General features: G+C 42.7%; 1 protein-coding gene across 2 annotated transcripts in view; it reads right to left on the reverse strand.

Annotated features, from left to right (window-relative positions):
- Nucleotides 1-21,251, reverse strand: part of LOC126456986 (neither inactivation nor afterpotential protein C) — a 390,163-nt gene that overhangs the window by 184,832 nt on the left and 184,080 nt on the right. For both annotated transcript variants that reach the window (XM_050092949.1, XM_050092948.1), the window contains exons 13-15: nt 18,341-18,551; nt 8,405-8,546; nt 6,932-7,082 (exon numbers count right to left, since the gene is read on the reverse strand). In XM_050092949.1, the coding sequence (XP_049948906.1) occupies nt 6,932-7,082; nt 8,405-8,546; nt 18,341-18,551 (504 nt within the window). The remainder of the gene's footprint in view (nt 1-6,931; nt 7,083-8,404; nt 8,547-18,340; nt 18,552-21,251) is intronic.

Raw genomic sequence — 21,251 nt, forward strand, 5'->3', positions numbered from 1 at the left:
AGAGAGAGACTGTTTCTCGCCGTTGCGGCTAACGGGTCGCAAATACGTCGCGCCCATGAAAGGGGGGAGATCCGCGCGACATTATAGAGTCCTGATTGGCCAAAAAGCGTAGGAATACATGTGAGAGGAACGGAAAAGTTTGGCGGCAACAACAACCGAGCGAAAATTCAGAGTCCTGATTGGCCAAAAAACGCGTATGGATAGACTACTGGACATTAAAATTGCTACACCACGAAGATTACGTGCTACAGACGCGAAATTTAACCGACAGGAAGAAGATGCTGTGATATGCAAATGATTAACTTTTCAGAGCATTGGTGCCTGTGGTGACACCTACAGCGTGCTGACATGAGGAAAGTTTCCAACCGATTTCTCATACACAAACAGCAGTTGAACGGCGTTGCCTGGGGAAACGTTGTTGTAATGCCTCGTGTAAGGAGGAGAAATGCGTACATCACGTTTCCGACTTTGATAAAGGTCGGATTGTAGCCTATCGCGATTACGGTTTATCGTATCGTGACAGTGCTGCCCGCATTGGTCGAGATCCAATGACTGTTAGCAGAATGTGGAATCGGTGGGTTCAGGAGGGTAATACGGAACGCCGTGCTGGATCCCAACGGCCTCGTATCACTAGCAGTCGAGATGACAGGCATCTTATCCGCATGGCTTTAACGGATCGTGCAGCCACGTCTCGATCCCTGAGTCAACAGATGGGGACGTTTACAAGACAACAACCATTTGCACGAACAGTTCGACGACGTTTGTAGCAGCATGGACTATCAGCTCGGAGACCATGGCTGCGGTTACCCTTGACGCTTCATCACAGACAGGAGCGACTGCGATGGTGTACTCAACGACGAACCTGGGTACACGAATGGCAAAACGTCATTTTTTTCGGATGAATCCAGGTTCTGTTTACAGCATCATGATGGTCGCATCCGTGTTTGGCGACATCGCACATTGGAAGCGTGTATTCGTCATCGCCATACTCGCGTATCACCCGGCGTGATGGTATGGGGTGTGCCATTGGTTACACGTTTCGGTCACCTCTTGTTCGCACTGACAGCACTTTGAACAGTGGACGTTACATTTCAGATGTGTTACGACCCGTGGCTCTACCCTTCATTCGATCCCTGCGAAACCCTACATTTCAGCAGGATAATGCACGACGGAATGTTGCAGGTCCTGCACGGGCCTTTCTGGATACAGAAAATGTTCGACTGCTGCCCTGGCCAGCACATTCTCCAGGTCTCTCACCAATTGAAAACGTCTGGTCAATGGTGGCCGAACAACTGGTTCGTGACAATGCGTCAGTCACTACTCTTGATTAACTGTTTTACCGTGTTGAAGCTGCATGGGCAGCTGTACCTGTACACGCCATCCAAGCTCTGTTTGACTCAATTCCCAGGCGTATCAAGGCCGTTATTACGGCTAGAGGTGGTTGTTCTGGGTACTGATTTCTGAGGGTCTATGCACCCAAAATGCGTGAAAATGTAATCACATGTCAGTTCTAGTATAATATTTGTCCAATGGATACCCGTTTATCATCTGAATTTCTTCTTGGTGTAGCAATTTTAATGGCCAGTAGTGTACATGTGCGACGATCGGCACAGTTTGGCGGCCACAATATCCAACTCTGGTGTCGGCGGTGGTGCTAGGCGGACGATGAGGGTCTGCTCCGCAAGAGCTCTCACAGGGCAAAGTCGACATCCCGGTGGTGCCTGGGACGACTGTCGTAATCTACGTGGTGAAGTATGATGATATTAGAGCAAACATCTGGAAAGTAGGCCATCGTAATTGAAATTGCGTACGTGTTCCATTAGTTCTTTGCTTGAGTTCTCTGATTCTGTGTCCGTCGGGGTGGAACTTCAGTAAAACCACTTGCGTGGTCAGTATTAACCTACGTAAGTTAGGGAAAGGGACGATTAGGGATAGGGTCTCCATTGTGCCAATGGTATGATAGTTAGTTTAGGTAATTAATTTGATTGTAATGTTTTATGTCAGGAATATTGCTCATCCTGTTTTTAATGAATAAATGTAAGATTTAATAACAGACCATAATCAAAGCATTATCATTTCTGTAGGTAGCAAACTACTGATAGAATAAGAGTTTTATTAATGAAATATATACGGTCGCAGGTTCGAATTCTGCCTCGGGCATGAATGTGTGTGTTGTCCTTAGGTTAGTTAGGTTTAAGTAGCTCTAAATTCTAGGGGACTTATGACCTCAGAAGTTGAGTCCCATAGTGCTCAGAGCCATTTGAACCAATAAAATATATTATCATATTAATTCGATACAAACAATACTGGGGGTATATTCGCGCATTGAGACAGAACCTAGGTCAGGTAGCAGTAATGAAACAAGAAGTTTCATGTTCATTATACCCTCGTACATTCCAACGGAACGTTCATATAACCAAGTGAAAGCGTCAGAAATGTACTTCTCTGGGATGTTGTTCAACCTGGGCATCACATTTACACCTTTCTGGTCTTGGTGAATCTCCAGAGACCCAAATTCACATTTTGTCGTTTTGTGATAGGTCCGGCCGGCCGCGGTGGTCTAGCGGTTCTAGGCGCTCAGTCCGGAACCGCGTGGCTGCTTCGGTCGCAGGTTCGAATCCTGCCTCCGGCATGGATGTGTGTGATGTCCTTAGGTTAGTTAGGTTTAAGTAGTTCTAAGTTCTAGGGGACTGATGACCACAGATGTTAAGTCCCATAGTACTCAGAGCCATTTGAACCATTTGTGATAGGTCCGTACTGATAACACCAAGTCTCGTCACCGATGATGATTTTTTACAGGAAAGAAACGTCCACGTTTTTCATTTCTCTCAAGACAAAAAAAAAAAAAAAAAAAAAAAAATGGTTCAAATGGCCCTGAGCACTATGGTACTCAAGATCTGAGGTTATCAGTCCCCTAGAACTCAGAACTAATTAAACCTAACTAACCTAAGGACATAACACACATCCATGCCTGAGGCAGGATTCGAACCTGCGACCGTAGCGGTCGCACGCTTCCAGACTGAAGCGCCTCACTCAAGACACGGCAAGTGGCCAGGCATAGCTCTTTTTGTTCGGGAGTCAAGATCCGCGAGAGAAACTGTTGCAGGGTGGTAGCCGCATGGTCTCAGGCGCCTTGCCACGGTTCACGCGGCGCCCCCCTTTGAAGGTTCGAGTCCTCCATCGGGCGTGGATGTGTGTGTGTGTGTGTGTGTGTGTGTGTGTGTGTGTGTTGTCCTTAGCGTAAGTTAGTTTAAGTCAGATTAAGTAGTGCGTAAGTCTAGAGACCGATGACCTCAGCAGTTTGGTCCCGTAGTAACTTACCACCAGAGAAACGGTGCACACATTTTTCTCCAGGTACATGATTCCTGTAACCCTTTTCCCCTATATGCCCACCCTCCCATAAGAAAAAAGCGGGCCGTAAGTATTTTCTACGGAAAGGGCGGAAACACTTGACGGTTTGGAGACTCTCTCTCATGCTCGACTGTTGTGTGTGTTTCCCATATTCTTACGGCTTGACGGTTCGCTTTTCCACTTCAGCAGCTTTAGTAAGCACTTCACGTGAAAGTAAATTGTTAACTCCCATCTGGAAGCACATAATCACTTAGCTGAACTCTGCATGTTGTTGTTTATTACCGTCATGAAGAACTTGTGGCAACCGAATCCCGAATAGTGGAACACCAGCGTCGCTGCAAAATACGCCAGACAGACATAAATGAACAGAAGAGGATGAAGAAGAGAGTATAAAGAAGATGAGGTCAGCCTTCTGCATGACGAGAGACAATACAATAAAAAGAATATATCCACAGACGCAAAGATAAGCCACTACAAGGCAACGGTGAGGAATACAGTATTATATGCTGCTGAGACAATGACACTAGAAGAAATGGGGCTGAACAACTAGAGAAAGAAGAGAGAAAAATACTAGGTCCCAAAAGAGATGGAGAGAGGTGGATGCGGAGACCTAGGGAGGAATTGTACTGGAACAAGAGAACAATATACGACGAAATCCGACTCAAAAAGACTCAAAAGGGCAAGGTTTGCTGGACATGTATTTAGGATGAGTATGGACAGAATGACGAAGAGAGTGTGGGAAACAACTGGGAAGACAAGGGGAAAGACAGGAACCAAGTGGGTTGTTGAACTTCGGAAGGAAGGACTGGTTGGAACTGGGGATCAAGGTGGAAGGAAAGGAAAATTGGAGGAACAGATATAACCGGCCGGGGTGGCCGAGCGGTTCTAGCCCATACAGTCTGGAACCGCGAGACGCTACGGTCGCAGGTTCGAATTCTGTCTCGGGCATGGATGTGTGTGATATCCTTAGGTTAGTTAGGTTTAAGTAGTTCTAAGGTCTAGGGGACTGATGACCTTAGAAGTTAAGTCCCATAGAGCTCAGAACCATTTGAACCATTTTTTGAACAAATATACACCGACAAATATGCCGGAGATCAATGACAGAGAAGAATACAGGAAAAGTTTAGAGTGTCACTAGTGGAGCCGACAGGAGAAAAAGCCGGCCGCGGTGGTCGTGCGGTTCTGGCGCTACAGTCCGGAACCGCGAGGCTGCTACGGTCGCAGGTTCGAATCCTGCCTCGGGCATGGGTGTGTGTGACGTCCTTAGGTTAGTTAGGTTTAAGTAGATCTAAGTTCTAGGGGACTTATGACCTAAGATGTTGAGTCCCATAGTGCTCAGAGCCATTTGAACCATTTGAACAGGAGAAAAGGAAACTGAAGATCTCGGAAGAAGAGCGGGAGAGAAGAAGAGAAAGAATGAAGAGGTTCTGGGAGAAGTAGAGGAAAATGCAGCAAGAAGGGACTACCCGTGGTCCTATAGAGGCCGTAATGCAAGAAGAAGAAGAAGAAGAAGAAGTGAACAGTAGCTAGGCTTAGGCAGGCACGACGAGTAGACTTTTGTAGGCTACATGCAAATTTCTGCTGAATGTGCGCTACGTACTGAACGATCGCACGGGCGACCTGTGGATTTCCCCTTACACCAACAGCTAGTGTTTTCAGACTCTCTGTGCTACTGTCAAATGCTTTGGGCTCTCGACGAAAATCACGTCGCACAGCTATAGCCCAACTGCACCCGTTGAAACGGAGAAGGCAAAACGCCTTTTATTGCTGTGTTATTACCATGGCGACTCAATGCAAATTGGGTAATGTACGAGCGAGGTAGCTACACCAGAGGGAGACTCCTGCTAGAAAACATGTGAACCGGCGACGGTTGGCAAGATAAGCAATTAGGTACGGCATGTAAATTGCAATTCACCCCTAATATCTATCTTAATTCATATAAAAGATATAGTCTTGTGAAACTGGATGAGACATTCTGTTTGTTCATGTTATTGAGAGCTTCCCACAGCAGATCTTGAGAAATGGTGACAAATACTGGAAATGGAATGAGTCATCAGTCATGTAGAGCTAGTGATTTGCAAGTAAACAAAGCAGAAGTCTGGGAGGTGGGGGGAGAATTCGAGAAACATACTGGGATACACAGGGTGTTATAATTAAGCTTTGTCGGCCGTGGTGGCCGCGCGGTTCTAGGTGCTACAGTCTGGAAGCGTGTGACCGCTACGGTCGCAGGTTCGAATCCTGCCTCGGGCATGGATGTGTGTGATGTCCTTAGGTTAGTTAGGTTTAAGTAGTTCTAAGTTCTAGGGGGACTGATGATCTCAGAAGTTAACTCCCCTAGTGCTCAGAGCCATTTGAACCAAGCTTTTACGGTTTGAGGAGGCCCCCAAGACAAACGAGTGTTCGTAGGATAATGAAGCTTCGTGGATGATGATGTTTTTGGTTTGTGGGGCGCTCTAGAAATTTCCCTACTGGCGCCCGAAACAACAGTCGACCACGCGATGTTCAGCTGTCGTGAAATAGCTCGTGCACTACTTGAAGATCACACATTGCGTCTAGCATTCTCAACAATTTGTGGCGCAGTTGGCCTTCGGCCTCTTCCAGGAGCAATTCCCAAATCACCACTTAAGCTGAACTTCTTAATTATGTTCTTCAACACCTGTGTGGAAAGAGGATCTCTCCGTATTCCTCCAATGCATTGATAATCCCAAGGAGCAGCACGACTGCTGCTGTTGTTTTGATAAAAGAGCTTTACGAGTAAGACGCAGCTCACCTTGTCCAGACCTAAGTTAACTGTCTGCAACTTTAATACAAACTGATGCTTGTGTTTCAGACCTACGTCGCCGTACCAGTACCAGAGCATAGCTGCAAGTCACGACGCTGACACTACTAACAACGAAAATTCTGCTGCGCACAGTCTGAAAATAATTCCTATAAAGTTTCCTCTCTATACTGGCTCACGTAGTGGAAGTTTGATTATAACCAACCGGCACACAGGGCGTTTCACAATTCCTATTACAGGCTTCTAGAGATTGTAAATAAAGGTTACACAAATGCACCGTTTGGCTGTATAACAAATTTGGAGATCGAATCACTTTCAAATCTCCTGCTTCACGTTACGCAAGCAACTGAGACAACCAGCTCTGAGCTATGTGGTCTAAAGGAGCCTATGGCAAGAGCAATGATTCGAGTTCTCGTTGTTGAGTTCTATTCTACACGACGTAGAACGTCCTCTTCAAAGACGAGAGTGCAGCGCGTCCGTGGAGCACCGCAGTCAACCCTCCTAGTTACGACAGCGCCAGATTCTCGGGCGAAAGTAGTACGTGACGTAATTCCAACAGGGTCTGACGACGGCGACCCTCTCTCAGTTTGAATGCGTACCGTTAAGCCTAGTTTTCAATTTTGTATCCAAACGATACACTGTTTCCTTACCGAAACTTTATATACTAAGTATCCTATACAACACCTAGAAGCTGTAATAGGCAACCTGTATGCGAGCAAACGAGAGGCAGACAGAGAGAGAGAGAGAGAGAGAGAGAGAGAGAAAGGCAAAGGAAGGGAGGCCTGTGCACCTTCACCTCACCTGCGATGAAGTCGGAGCCTTGAGGGTTCCTGCTGGCATCGTCTAGTATGTAGAGCAGTCCAGAGGGCTTAGCCATAAGAGCGTCAACTGTCGGCTTGTTGTCGTAGAACTGCAGCGACGCCAGCTGGATGTCTTCATCGGCTGCCTCTTGCTGAAAAGTAGAGACAAAGTCGCGTCAACTAAGTTACCTTACAGATAACTCTGAAGAACATTACAGTTACTGACTGTAAAGGAAGTAACTAGCCTTCAAACCATCAAGGTTAGTTCTCTACACACTACCTCTTCAGAAACAAAATATACACTGATGTGCAAAACTTAAGATCGAAAATACTTTCGCATGATGTATAACATCCAAGTAACGAAGCTCGTTGAAATTTGGATCGCACATTGAAAGAATTGCTGCGGAGTTGTACAGAAGGTAACTGAAAGAAATACATAATGAGGCGAACAGCAATGACACGCTTTTATTCAAAGACAGAAAGTCCAGAGGACCATCATGAATCACACTGACATCAGTGTTGTCACCGCTACAGTATAGTACAGAACTTAACTGAAAAACATACGCAATGAGACCAACAGAAATGACACATTTATGCAATGTGTCATTTCTGTTGGTCTCATTGCGTATGTTTTTCAGTTAAGTTCTGTACTATACTGTAGCGGTGCATTCCACGTTTTGTCCATGTTTTTTGAAGCTATGTTACTTAGTAGTGACAAATCATGCGAGAGTTACTTTCCTCCTTAAGTTTTGCATACCTGTGTACTATGTGACTGACGTCAATGTTTACAAAGAATTTCTTGAGTGTGAGGTCACAAAATGCCAATGATATTTACGGCATTACACGCCCCACATATTGTCTACCACGCTACCACAATACCGTGTGCTAATAGCAACAGGAGGCGGTACTAGAGGTATAGAATGGTGAGCGCAGCACGAGCCTACAGAGCATAACTCAACTGCTTAGTTAAAGAGGAACCCACATGCTACAGTGCTAATAGTGTAGTAGCGTTGATATGGTACGGTGCTAGTGATTTTGATACAAAGCAGAGCAATGACAAAGATAAACATAGCAAACATAGCTTTATATCCGCAACAGTTGTCGAAGTTGATATTTCGTCAGAAAGGCACCCAAGGACTCTTGCAGAGCGAGAAAGAAGTGGCGCATGAAATATTAGCGTTTTGCAAGATGAGTCAGGGAATGTGGTGTGTCATACACACTCGGGGCAATGTACACGAGGCGTACAATGATGACGATACGTGCTTAACAAGTGGAAGTGATAATTCAAATGGTTCAAAATATTTTTCCTATCATAACTGTTAACACAAAACTTTCAAATGAGCGTTACTAAGATTGATCTTGCGACCTCGTACTTAAAGGGTTCCTTGTTAGAGGTTGCTGGTGAGAAGTAACATTCGTCATGGGAGAAGAAATTGTTATCTTGGAGGAGATTAAAGTCGGTAACGGATCTTACCATTTCCCACGCGAAGACCCTCTGGTTGTAATGGTACTGCATCTGCTCGTTGAGTGTGTTGACGAATAGCTGCTCCAAGCTGTTTGTCTTGAAGCATTCGAAGCCAAACATGTCGAGGATGTTGACGCAGTAATGGTCGCCGCTGCAATAAGTAAAACAATATCTGTTTGTTGCGGTGGATGGAGAGGGGCTAGTGAAAATGTGCTGAAGGGTTTCATCTGGACTGATGTAGGAGGATACAGCAATACTCAAACGTAATCTGTTCTTGTGTTTGTGGAACGACACCGAACATTAGGTATTCTTCATGTTACCGTTGTGGAAAACAGTGAATGCACCTGTCGATTTAGTGCTGAATGAAATTGCCTTCACTGACAAAACATTTCGATTAATGTGCAATGCGTTTCCTTCTTGGTGAGCTCATCCTGAGGTGCTCCTAAATCTGTTACATCAGTTTATTATCTATTCTGTGGGCCTTACGAGAATATACATAAATTACATCTTGGTCACACCAGTTTAAAAGGTACCTGAAAGATATTTGAACGTACAGTTGAAAGGACACTTACTGTGAACATTTAAAACTATCTCTTTGTGCTTCTTTAACCACACAACAGTTAAATTAATGCATCTGTACGTTAGTCATTTGGTAATGACTGACGCACAGGGAAAACATGTTACATTTCCATGAAAGTGCTAGCTTACACAAAGAGTTTCCATTTTGCAAATTATCTTTAGTCACTTTCCTACTGTTCCAAAATACATCTGGAAAATCTCTGAAAATGTTTGGACTGAAGTTTTTATTTTTTTCGTAAAGCATTTCACTAGGTTTATTTATTAATTGTAAGCAAATATGTAGTTATTTCGAGATAAAAGTTCAAATTACGAACAAGCTCAGAACAAGAATAAGAAATCTGAACTTTCAACAGGATGTACAGTATGTGTATGCCAGTACTTCCTATATGGGAAATGCTTCGCAAAGAATAGCCAATTTACTCAAGAAGCTTGATGTCAAAATTTCCTTTTGTACAAACAGCAGATTAAAATATCGAAGACTTCACACAAAATCAGATAAGAATAAAAAGGAAAATAGTGGCACTTATACAACGTGTTGCAAAAGCTCTGCTGGATACTTTAATGGCCGGACAGGCAGGAGCTTTCAGGGACGTTTCGCGGAGCACTTGTGCACTTCTCATCTGACCCATTTTGATGAATCAATAATACATAGCTGCAAATACACCTCACGACAGTCCGAAAATGATATAATTAAGAATTTTACACGCACCAAGCAAAGGGAAAAATCCTTGATCTTTGGGAAGAACTATAAATTAAATTATATTTCATAAATCGCCTAGAGCCATCTAACAATCTAATGAGAAAACTAGGTTCAATAATTACCACGTTTTTCACAGTATTATATATATCTCTATGAACAACAGTGCTAAAATAGGTACATTTACATCATATTTCCAAAAAAAAATACTGTCATTCTCTTTGTCAGTGCAGTTAAATCCATTAATCAACATTAATCAAAGCTCCAAATAGCCTCAATGAGGACAGTCGTCGGAAGTGACGGCCGTTAAAATCGTGAGTTATCTTCTGTGCATCCGTGAAGCTAATCAAGGAATACTTGGAATCAAATAACAGCACCAGCTGCACTTTTAACATCGATCAGCACTATTAGTTTCGGCCACTGTGCCGTTATGAGTCTAACTTCGTGAAAATGCACAGACAGTGTGCTCCTACGACACTAATATAGACTCACAGCCACTCGGTGGCGGAAACCGATCGTACTGTTATTTGATTCCAAGTAAATTGCGGACAATGCACCATCACGGTTTACATGCTGGACAAAATATTAAGGAAGGGGTGTTGCACGTGCCACGCTGTCTTGATCGACCCTTGTCCGTGATTCGTGACTGTTGCGATGTGTACCATCTAACAACACTGTAAACTCTGTTTTTTAAATTTTGTTCCCATATAAGGATTTTGAGGGATTAATAGTTGCTTTGTTCTGTTAGAAAATCCTTTCAGACCTCTTCAGTACTTTACTTGTTCCGTAATTTCATTGCAAGTAAAGAAGACCACTGGAAACAGTGTGACAGTTTACTTGTAACAAGATGGAGAAAGTATTCTGTCGTACCCGGTATAAGAATTCGATTGACTTATGAGAACAACTCTAAAGCGCAAGAGAAAGAATCAGGTGCGCAATTTAACATTTTTATTAACAGCACATTTATAAGGGCGGTCGTAATAGATTTGTAGAAATACATACTGAGACATCTACAATAAAACAATACAAAGTATGAGAGACGTACGGGCTGAATAATCTTTCAATAATTTTCCTGAAATATCATCAAACACGAGAAAGAAAACTGGCGTTCTACGGATCGGAGCGTGGAATGTCAGATCCCTTAATCGGGCAGGTAGGTTAGAAAATTTAAAAAGGGAAATGGATAGGTTGAAGTTAGATATAGTGGGAATTAGTGAAGTTCGGTGGCAGGAGGAACAAGACTTCTGGTCAGGTGACTACAGGGTTATAAACACCAAATCAAATAGGGGTAATGCAGGAGTAGGTTTAATAATGAATAGGAAAATAGGAATGCGGGTAAGCTACTACAAACAGCATAGTGAACGCATTATGGTGGCCAAGATAGATACGAAGCCCACACCTACTACAGTAGTACAAGTTTATATGCCAACTAGCTCTGCAGATGACGAAGAAATTGAAGAAATGTATGATGAAATAAAAGAAATTATTCAGATTGTGAAGGGAGACGAAAATTTAATAGTCATGGGTGACTGGAATTCGAGTGTAGGAAAAGGAAGAGAAGGAAACATAGTAGGTGAATATGGATTGGGGGACAGAAATGAAAGAGGAAGCCGCCTGGTAGAATTTTGCACAGAGCACAACATAATCATAACTAACACTTGGTTTAAGAATCATGAAAGAAGGTTGTATACATGGAAGAACCCTGGAGATACTAAAAGGTATCAGATAGATTATATAATGGTAAGACAGAGATTTAGGAACCAGGTTTTAAATTGTAAGACATTTCCAGGGGCAGATGTGGACTCTGACCACAATCTATTGGTTATGACCTGTAGATTAAAACTGAAGAAACTGCAAAAAGGTGGGAATTTAAGGAGATGGGACCTGGATAAACTAAAAGAACCAGAGGTTGTACAGAGATTCAGGGAGAGCATAAGGGAGCAATTGACTGGAATGGGGGAAATAAATACAGTAGAAGAAGAATGGGTAGCTTTGAGGGATGAGGTAGTGAAGGCAGCAGAGGATCAAGTAGGTAAAAAGACGAGGGCTAGTAGAAATCCTTGGGTAACAGAAGAAATGTTGAATTTAATTGATGAAAGGAGAAAATATAAAAATGCAGTAAGTGAAACAGGCAAAAAGGAATACAAACGTCTCAAAAATGAGATCGACAGGAAGTGCAAAATCGCTAAGCAGGGATGGCTAGAGGACAAATGTAAGGATGTAGAGGCCTATCTCACTAGGGGTAAGATAGATACCGCCTACAGGAAAATTAAAGAGACCTTTGGAGATAAGAGAACGACTTGTATGAATATCAAGAGCTCAGATGGAAACCCAGTTCTAAGCAAAGAAAGGAAAGCAGAAAGGTGGAAGGAGTATATAGAGGGTCTATACAAGGGCGATGTACTTGAGGAAAATATTATGGAAATGGAAGAGGATGTAGATGAAGATGAAATGGGAGATACGATACTGCGTGAAGAGTTTGACAGAGCACTGAAAGACCTGAGTCGAAACAAAGCCCCCGGAGTAGACAATATTCCATTGGAACTACTGACGGCCGTGGGAGAGCCAGTCCTGACAAAACTCTACCATCTGGTGAGGAAGATGTATGAGACAGGCGAAATACCCTCAGACTTCAAGAAGAATATAATAATTCCAATCCCAAAGAAAGCAGGTGTTGACAGATGTGAAAATTACCGAACTATCAGCTTAATAAGTCACAGCTGCAAAATACTAACACGAATTCTTTACAGACGAATGGAAAAACTAGTAGAAGCCAACCTCGGGGAAGATCAGTTTGGATTCCGTAGAAACACTGGAACACGTGAGGCAATACTGACCTTACGACTTATCTTAGAAGAAAGATTAAGAAAAGGCAAACCTACGTTTCTAGCATTTGTAGACTTAGAGAAAGCTTTTGACAATGTTGACTGGAATACTCTCTTTCAAATTCTAAAGGTGGCAGGGGTAAAATACAGGGAGCGAAAGGCTATTTACAATTTGTACAGAAACCAGATAGCAGTTATAAGAGTCGAGGGACATGAAAGGGAAGCAGTGGTTGGGAAGGGAGTAAGACAGGGTTGTAGCCTCTCCCCGATGTTATTCAATCTGTATATTGAGCAAGCAGTAAAGGAAACAAAAGAAAAATTCGGAGTAGGTATTAAAATTCATGGAGAAGAAATAAAAACTTTGAGGTTCGCCGATGACATTGTAATTCTGTCAGAGACAGCAAAGGACTTGGAAGAGCAGTTGAATGGAATGGACAGTGTCTTGAAAGGAGGATATAAGATGAACATCAACAAAAGCAAAACAAGGATAATGGAATGTAATCTAATTAAGTCGGGTGATGCAGAGGGAATTAGATTAGGAAATGAGACACTTAAAGTAGTAAAAGGAGTTTTGCTATTTGGGGAGCAAAATAACTGATGATGGTCGAAGTAGAGAGGATATAAAATGTATGCTGGCAATGGCAAGGAAAGCGTTTCTGAAGAAGAGAAATTTGTTAACATCCAGTATTGATTTAAGTGTCAGGAAGTCATTTCTGAAAGTATTCGTATGGAGTGTAGCCATGTATGGAAGTGAAACATGGACGATAAATTGTTTGGACAAGAAGAGAATAGACGCTTTCGAAATGTGGTGCTACAGAAGAATGCAGAAGATTAGATGGGTAGATCACATAACTAATGAGGAAGTATTGAATAGGATTGGGGAGAAGAGAAGTTTGTGGCACAACTTGACCAGAAGAAGGGATCGGTTGGTAGGACATGTTCTGAGGCATCAAGGGATCACCAATTTAGTATTGGAGGGCAGCGTGGAGGGTAAAAATCGTAGAGGGAGACCAAGAGATGAATACACTAAGCAGATTCAGAAGGATGTAGGTTGCAGTAGGTACTGGGAGATGAAAAAGCTTGCACAGGATAGAGTAGCATGGAGAGCTGCATCAAACCAGTCTCAGGACTGAAGACCACAACAACAACATCATCAAACACATGACAGGCTTTCCTTTTACAGAATTGTATTATTATTATCTCCAGAAAATGTTGGACAAATCTGTAATTAGTTGTATAGTTGTGATCTCTAACCTTAATATACTACAACAATTTTACCTCTGACTAGACTTTTTTTTTCAAATGTGTTTACGAAATATTCACAAAAATATTTGTTGCATGTGAACTATTATGTACCACGTGATCATCTGGTTTGGTAACTACACCATCCTACAGATTGACCAACTTAACTTCCGAATTTTTCTTTCGAACATTTTCTTCATTTATTTAATTCTGTTCTCTTTATGGTTAATTTTGGACACAGCATACAAGACCTTTGCTTCTTTAACAAGTATTCTCAGTGTGAAATATAAGGGCAGGAGCACATAATTTCTTGCTCTAACCATTTTAGTATCGTCCCTATTCATGCAAAATTGTGTTTTTAGCGTTGTCTGTAGTTAGGAAACGACTGTCTAACTTATTTATTTACGAACTACTTATTCTAGAACATAATCTGTGGCTGATATCATTCAGCTACCGTAACATAGTGTAAGCTCGTCCCGTAATATAGTAAAGCTCGCTATAACAAATAAAAATCAAACTACAAATGTAGAGATAGCTCTTCGTTCAACTTATATCCAAAATAGGGTCAAAAATGAAGCTTTCAAAAGGTTATCCCTACAAAAAACTAAAATAAATGAAAAATAAGCTCTAAGCACCCGTAAAAAGACTGGTAGAATTTACGACTTACCTTCTATATTCAGCGTTAAAACAGAACTAAAAGGCAGTCCTTCAGTATGAGAACTCCAATTGCTCTAAAAACAAGTCTTCTATGCAAAAATACGAGGACAAGTAAAAAAGTAAAGGCAATTTTTAACGAGAAACTTTTTACTGGGAACACGACGTAACATCATTTCTCTACACAATCCCCCTCAGACTTTATGCACTTTGTCCATGTCATGAAGAGCTCGACAGTTCCATTCCGGAAGAAGCTTCGTGGCAGCTTGATATCCATTTTTGCATCACCTCCACAACCTCATCATCCGATGGAAGCTTAGATTCACGCAGGCACTCTTTCATCCGACCAATAAGGTCAGTCACTTGAACCAAAGTGAGCATTATATGGTGGGTACTCGAGTAGCTCAGAACAGAGATCTACATCTATGTCTACGTCAATACTCCAAAAACCAAATAACGGTGTGTGGCGGAGGGTACTTCTGGTACCATTAACTGAGTCTCCTACCCTGTTCCATTCGCGAATGGATAGTTGGAAGAATGATTGTCGATAATCTCTTAATTTCTCAAATTTTATCGCTATAGTAATTTCGCGACACGTATGTGGGAAGAAGTAATATTTGTCCGATTCTTCCGAAAAGTACTCTCTCGAAATTTCAATAGCAAACCTCTTCATGATCCACAACTCACTGGATTGCTTTCGCAGCTGTATGAAGACGAGCATTATCCTGAAGTAAAGTCACAGCTTTTGAAAGCTTCAGTTTGCTCTTCTTTTGAAACTGGATTCCAGATCTCCTGAGCCGGCCGTGGTGACCGAGCGGTTCTAGGCGTTTCAGTCTGGAACCGCGCGACTGCTACGGTCGCAGGTTCGAATCCTGCCTCGGGCATGGATGTATGTGATGTCCTTAGGTTAGTTAGGTTTCAGTAGTTCTACGTTCTAGGGGACCCATGACCTCAGATGTTAAGTCCCATAGCGCGCAGAGCCATTTGAACCATTTTTGAACCAGATCTCCTAACATCCGGCAGTAGTTGTCACAATTCACTGTTGGGCCTTTAGGAGTGTTATGAACGGGGGGTGGATCTTTCGTATCTTAAAACACTGTCATTATCAAGTGTCCTGGAGGAGATTTGCTCTTCGAGCTTTTTGCTATAGTGGGAGATGGATGTTTCCACACCATGCACTGCTGTTAACTCTCATCAACGGTTTCTATGCGACTGAGGAATTCTTCTCGTTTCTCTTCAAAACGCTTTAAATGTGATTTCGTCATTTCGAAACGTCCCTGTTTGTGTTTGTCTGTCAGTTGACGCATGATCTAATGAGTGCAAACTTCGCGATAGTTTAGAGGTTCATGGATGACTGCAAATACTGAACTGTGGCTCTTGTTGAATTCATGCTCAATATTATCAATTGTGGCATGACGATAACCACGATTTCTGCACTGAAAACTTCTGATGTCCTTTCTCAAAGAGATTCATCAACTAGTAAATTTGTCTCTTACCTTACAACAGCTGCATCCTGCTGACAATCCTCGCAACTTTACTCTCTTTAGAGTACATAAAACTAATTATTTTCTCATTTGTTCCTTGGTACATAAGGGGCACTCAAATAAAATGGCCTGAAGTCTCTCTGAATAGAGCTATTCGCTGAACGAACACAGCTAACGCAGAAGACATGCCATTGTTGTGTCATTGCTGTCAACCTAGTGATCAGAAAAGAACAGCCTTAACCGACTGCCTTACCTTTTTAAAAAGAACTATTGCTGTTGTGGTCTTCAGTCCAGAGACTGGTTTGATGCAGCTCTCCATGCTACTCTATCCTGTGCAAGTTTCTTCATCTCCCAGTACCTACTGCAACCTATATCCTTCTGAATCTGCTTAGTGTACTCATCTCTTGGTCTCCATCTACGATTTTTACCCTCCACGCTGTCCTCCAATACTAAATTGGTGATCCCTTGATGCCTCAGAACATGTCCTACCAAACGATCCCTTCTTCTAGTCAAGTTGTGCCACGAACTCCTCTTCTCCCAATTCTATTCAATACCTCCTCATCAGTTATGTGATTTACCCATCAGATCTTCAGCATTCTTCTGTAGTACCACATTTCGAAAGCTTCTATTCTCTTCTCGTCCAAACTATTTATCGTCCATGTTTCACTTCCATACATGGCTACACTCCACACAAATACTTTCAGAAACGACTTACTGACAGTTAAATCTATACTCGATGTTAACAAATTTCTCTTCTTCAGAAGCGCTTTCCTTGCCATTGCTAGTCTACATTTTATCTCCTCTCTGCTTCGACTATCATCAGTTATTTTGCTCCCAAAATAGCAAAACTCATTTACTACTTTAAGTGTCTCATTACCTAATGTAATTCCCTCAGCATCACCCGACTTCATACGACTACTTTCCATTATCCTCGTTTCGCTTTTGTTGATGTTCATCTTATATCCTCCTTTCAAGACACTGTCCATTCCGTTCAACTGCTCTTCCAGGTCCTTAGCTGTCTCTGACAGAATTACAACGTCATCCGCGAACCTCAAAGATTTGTTTGTTCTCCATTGATTTTAATTCCTACTGCAAATTTTTCTTTTGTTTTCTTCACTACTTGCTCAGTATACAGATTGAATGACATCGGGGATAGGCTACAACCGTGCCTCACGCCCTTCCCAACCACTGCTTCCCTTTCATGCCCCTCGACTCTTATAACTGCCATCTGGCTTCAGTATAAATTGTAAATAGCCTTTCACTCCCCGTATTTTACCCATCCCATCTTTAGGATTTGAAAGAGAGTATTCCAGTCAACATTGTCAAAAGCTTTCTCTAAGTTTACAAATGCTATAAACATAGGTTTGCCTTTCCTTAATCTAGCTTCTAAGATAAGTCGTAAGGTCAGTATTGCCTCACGTGTTCCAACAATTCTACGGAATCCAAACTGATCTTCCCCGAGGTCGGCTTCTACTAGCTTTTCCATTCGTCTGTAAAAATTTCGCGTTAGTATTTTGCAGCTGTGACTTATTAAACTGATGGTTCGGTGATTTCCACATCTGTCAACAACTGATTTCTTTGGTATTGAAATTATTATATTCTTCTCGAAGTCTGACAGTATTTCCCCTGTCTCATACATCTTGCTCACCAGATGATAGAGTTTTGTCAGGGCTGGCTCTCCCAAGGCTGTCAGTAGTTCTAATGGAATGTTGTCTACTCCTGGGGCCTTGTTTCGACTCATATCTTTCAGTGCTCTGTCAAACTCTTCACGCAGTATCATATCTCCCATTTCTTCTTCATCTACATCCTCTTCCATTTGCATAATATTGTCCTCAAGTACATCGCCCTTGTATAGACCCTGTATATACTCCCATCTTTCTGCTTTCCCTTCTTTGCTTAAAACTGGGTTTCCATCTGAGCTCTTGATGTTCATACAAGTGGTTCTCTTTTCTCCAAAGGTCTCTTTAATTTTCGTGTAGGCAGTATCTATCTTACCCCTAGTGAGATAAGCCTCTACATGTTTACATTTGTCCTCTAGCCATCCCTGCTTAGCCATTTTGCACTTCCTGTCAATCTCATTTTTGAGACGTTTGTATTCCTTTTTGTTTGCTTCATTTACTACATTTTTATATTTTCTCCTTTCACCAATTGAATTCAGTATATCTTCTGTTACCCAAGGATTTCTACTATTTCATCCCTCAAAGCTACCGATTCTTCCTCTACTATATTTCTTTCCTCCATTCCTGTCAATCGTTCCCTAATGCTGTCCCTGAAACTCTCTACAACCTCTTGTTCTTTGAGTTTATCCAGGTCCCATCTCCTTAAATTCCCACTATGTAATTTAAAAGAGATTTTTGTCTCGAACGCTATCGTAGTCTGTTCGTCATGCTGAGCTGTAGCCGCAAGGTGGTAAAGCCTCTAATGAAGCTGCAACTACTGTAGTTCTGGAATCGGGCGCACTCACAAGACGGCCCTGGAGAAGGACATCTTGAAGTTGATGAGGTTGACCAGCCAGTCGACGAGCCGGGAGTAGATGCCTCTGGCGAGTACGTCGCGCGCCTCTTCGGCCTCGTCTACGGTGTGACGGCGGCGCACGGCCGTGCCCTGCTGGATCACGCAGTAGTTGGTCAGCGCCCAGGCAAACTTCTTCTCGTCCACGCCCAGCATCTTCGCCACTGAAACCGTGAGCCCCAGTTACACATGTCAGGCAAGCGTGGTGCATTTCACACAGAGTAATACGCAAATAGACTATTGGTCACCCACTGAAATCAGCACAATGATCACTGTTGAATGCTGTAGAAGTTGGAACTGGTACCAAGTGGCCATGTGTCACTTCACCACTGACGTAAGACATGATAGTGAATAGATGTGTTTAGTCAGTTGTATGGGCTAAAGACAGTAAGGTGCACTGACATGTAGACGTGACAGAATGGCGGATGTTTGGATGTGGCTAGAGTTGTAAAACTACCGTAGGCTACCGTAGACTGTTATAAGTAAACGTAGACTATAGCAATTTTGCTAGTAGTTCTGATCAGTTAAGGCTGTATCCGCGTTACCTGCATGCTAGGTGTCCTGCTTACTTGTAGGGAGTTACCTCATAACGATTGCTTTCTTTCCGTACGCGATCAGTGTCTTGCTAGATTCCACTAAAAACCGGAAGCGGCAAACGGTCTAATAACTGAGTGGGGATATGTAAAGGGCCGTATAACCTATAGAACATTTTTATACCGCACAGTTATCTTCTTGCCTGTAAATGTACAATGGGACAACACTCAAAGATGTGCGGGTTAATTATGCACAAACAACATTTATTTAAGTTTCTTTCCCTACAAGTACTACCGGTAACGCTACCATTTACTACGTCATTTATTTAGTGTTGTCCCTCCTAGCAGTGTGTCAATGACATACAGTCCTCGCGCGTTCTGTGTATATACCTTGCTCTAGCCGCCGCCTCTGAAAGCGGGCGATGGTGAATTCCGCACGACTGGTGTGGCACGAACAATGATGGGAAAGCCATCCAGCCTGTCGCATCCTCATGAAATGGTGCCTCTTGAGCTTGACTAATTGCAATAACTGAGATCGAACGCGTCGCTGAGGGACAGTGCATATGTAGGTGATGCTTTCAACACGACGTCCGATTTCGAAATGTCCTGTAAAGTCGCTGGAAACATTCTTATCCTGCCAGTCGTTTTAAAATAAATCCATCAAACCTGGCTTCCGAGTGCACGGTCGAGCGTGAAAGGAGAATTATGGGCATAATCGACGATGTGTCGTACAGACTAAGCATAAAGTCTCTCCATGGCTACAAAAAATTATTTCTAAGGAACTGTGTTAAATACAACTACACGTTTCAGTGGACGTATAGAGCCGGCCGCGGTGGTCTCGCGGTTCTAGGCGCGCAGTCCGGGACCGCGCGACTGCTACGGTCGCGGGTTCGAATCCTGCCTCGGGCATGGATGTGTGTGATGTCCTTAGGTTAATTAGGTTTAAGTAGTTCTAAGTTCTAGGGGACTGATGACCACAACTGTTAAGTCCCATAGTGCTCAGAGCCATTTGAACCATTTTTGGACTTATAGACGTAGTTCCACTTACTTTCTCTGTGACCAGTTATAACAAGGCTTGTTGTGTTTCGTAAACAGTTTTGATAACTTCCAGAAATGTCCACAATTTGGTCGTTTTGTAAATCAGTAAGTACAATTTCCTTGCATACACAACATTTTATATTTTCCTATAGGTTGTATCCCGCAATATAATAGTAAGCTAATAGAGGCTATCATAAAGGAAATTGACAAGTTAGTGATTTTAACTCACCTAAAGTCGATTTTACAATTTGCAAGCAATACAGCGCGGTCCAAAGTGAAACTCTCTGGGACACGATTTCATCTAGGAAAAGCCTACACCTTGGTCTGTCCAGCCTTGTGGGAATATGGGTCATAGTGAAGATATAAGTCGGGACTCACAGAGGAAACGTTTCAACGCCACACTCCACACTTTCATCTCAGTCATCTGCACAACATAGCGTCTGCACAATATTGTCAAAATACAAAGGAAAGATTACAATGCACGGAAAGGAAAAACTTCTTTCCAATTAGAGATGCCTGGTTTCTTTCGACAAATTGTGCCACACGATACTTTTCTTTGTTTTCCTGGCTCAAACGCATTCTTGATGGTACTTGTAACACAAAACAGTTACGAAGAGTAGAATGTAACGTGCGTGAAGGAAGAATTTCTTTCCATTTAGATAATTCTCTAGTCCCTTCTAGCCACCTGACATTTTTCGGAGTGCTCTCACCATAGCTGCTATTGAAGACTCATTGGTCACTATATGAAGGAAAGGTTTCCAGGCGCACAAAGGAGTCACTGATATGACATTTTATTTTTTGTGTCCGATTGTCCGTTGAAGTTATTGGAAAACACAAGACAGTCATTACACAAAGGGAATGTTTCAATGAGCTCCAGGGAAGCATACATTCCATTACAGATGATCCTCCAGACCGTCCCTGCTGACAGTGTCACACGAAAACTGTTTTTTGTGGTCTGATTTCCTGTGAGCCAACGGCCATGCCGTAGTGGCATTACTGATCCCTGTCAGATCACAAAAGCTAAGCCCTGTCAGGTTTGGCCAGCACTTGGATAGGTGACTGTCCCGGTTTGTCGAGTGCTGTAGGCAAGCGGGGTTCACTCAGCCCTTGTGAGGGCAATTGAAGAGCTATTTCGTTGGAAAGTAGCGGTTTCAGTCACGAAAACTGTCAACCACCGGAAGAGTGGTGTGCTACCACTTGCCTCTCCACATTAGCATCCAGTGACACCTCTGGGCAGAGGATGACATGGTGATCGGTGGGAACCTTGCGCTTTTAAGCATTGATCGTATGGAG

Source organism: Schistocerca serialis, chromosome 2 (genome assembly GCF_023864345.2).
Source record: "Schistocerca serialis cubense isolate TAMUIC-IGC-003099 chromosome 2, iqSchSeri2.2, whole genome shotgun sequence".
NCBI classification, from domain to species: Eukaryota; Metazoa; Arthropoda; class Insecta; order Orthoptera; family Acrididae; genus Schistocerca; species Schistocerca serialis.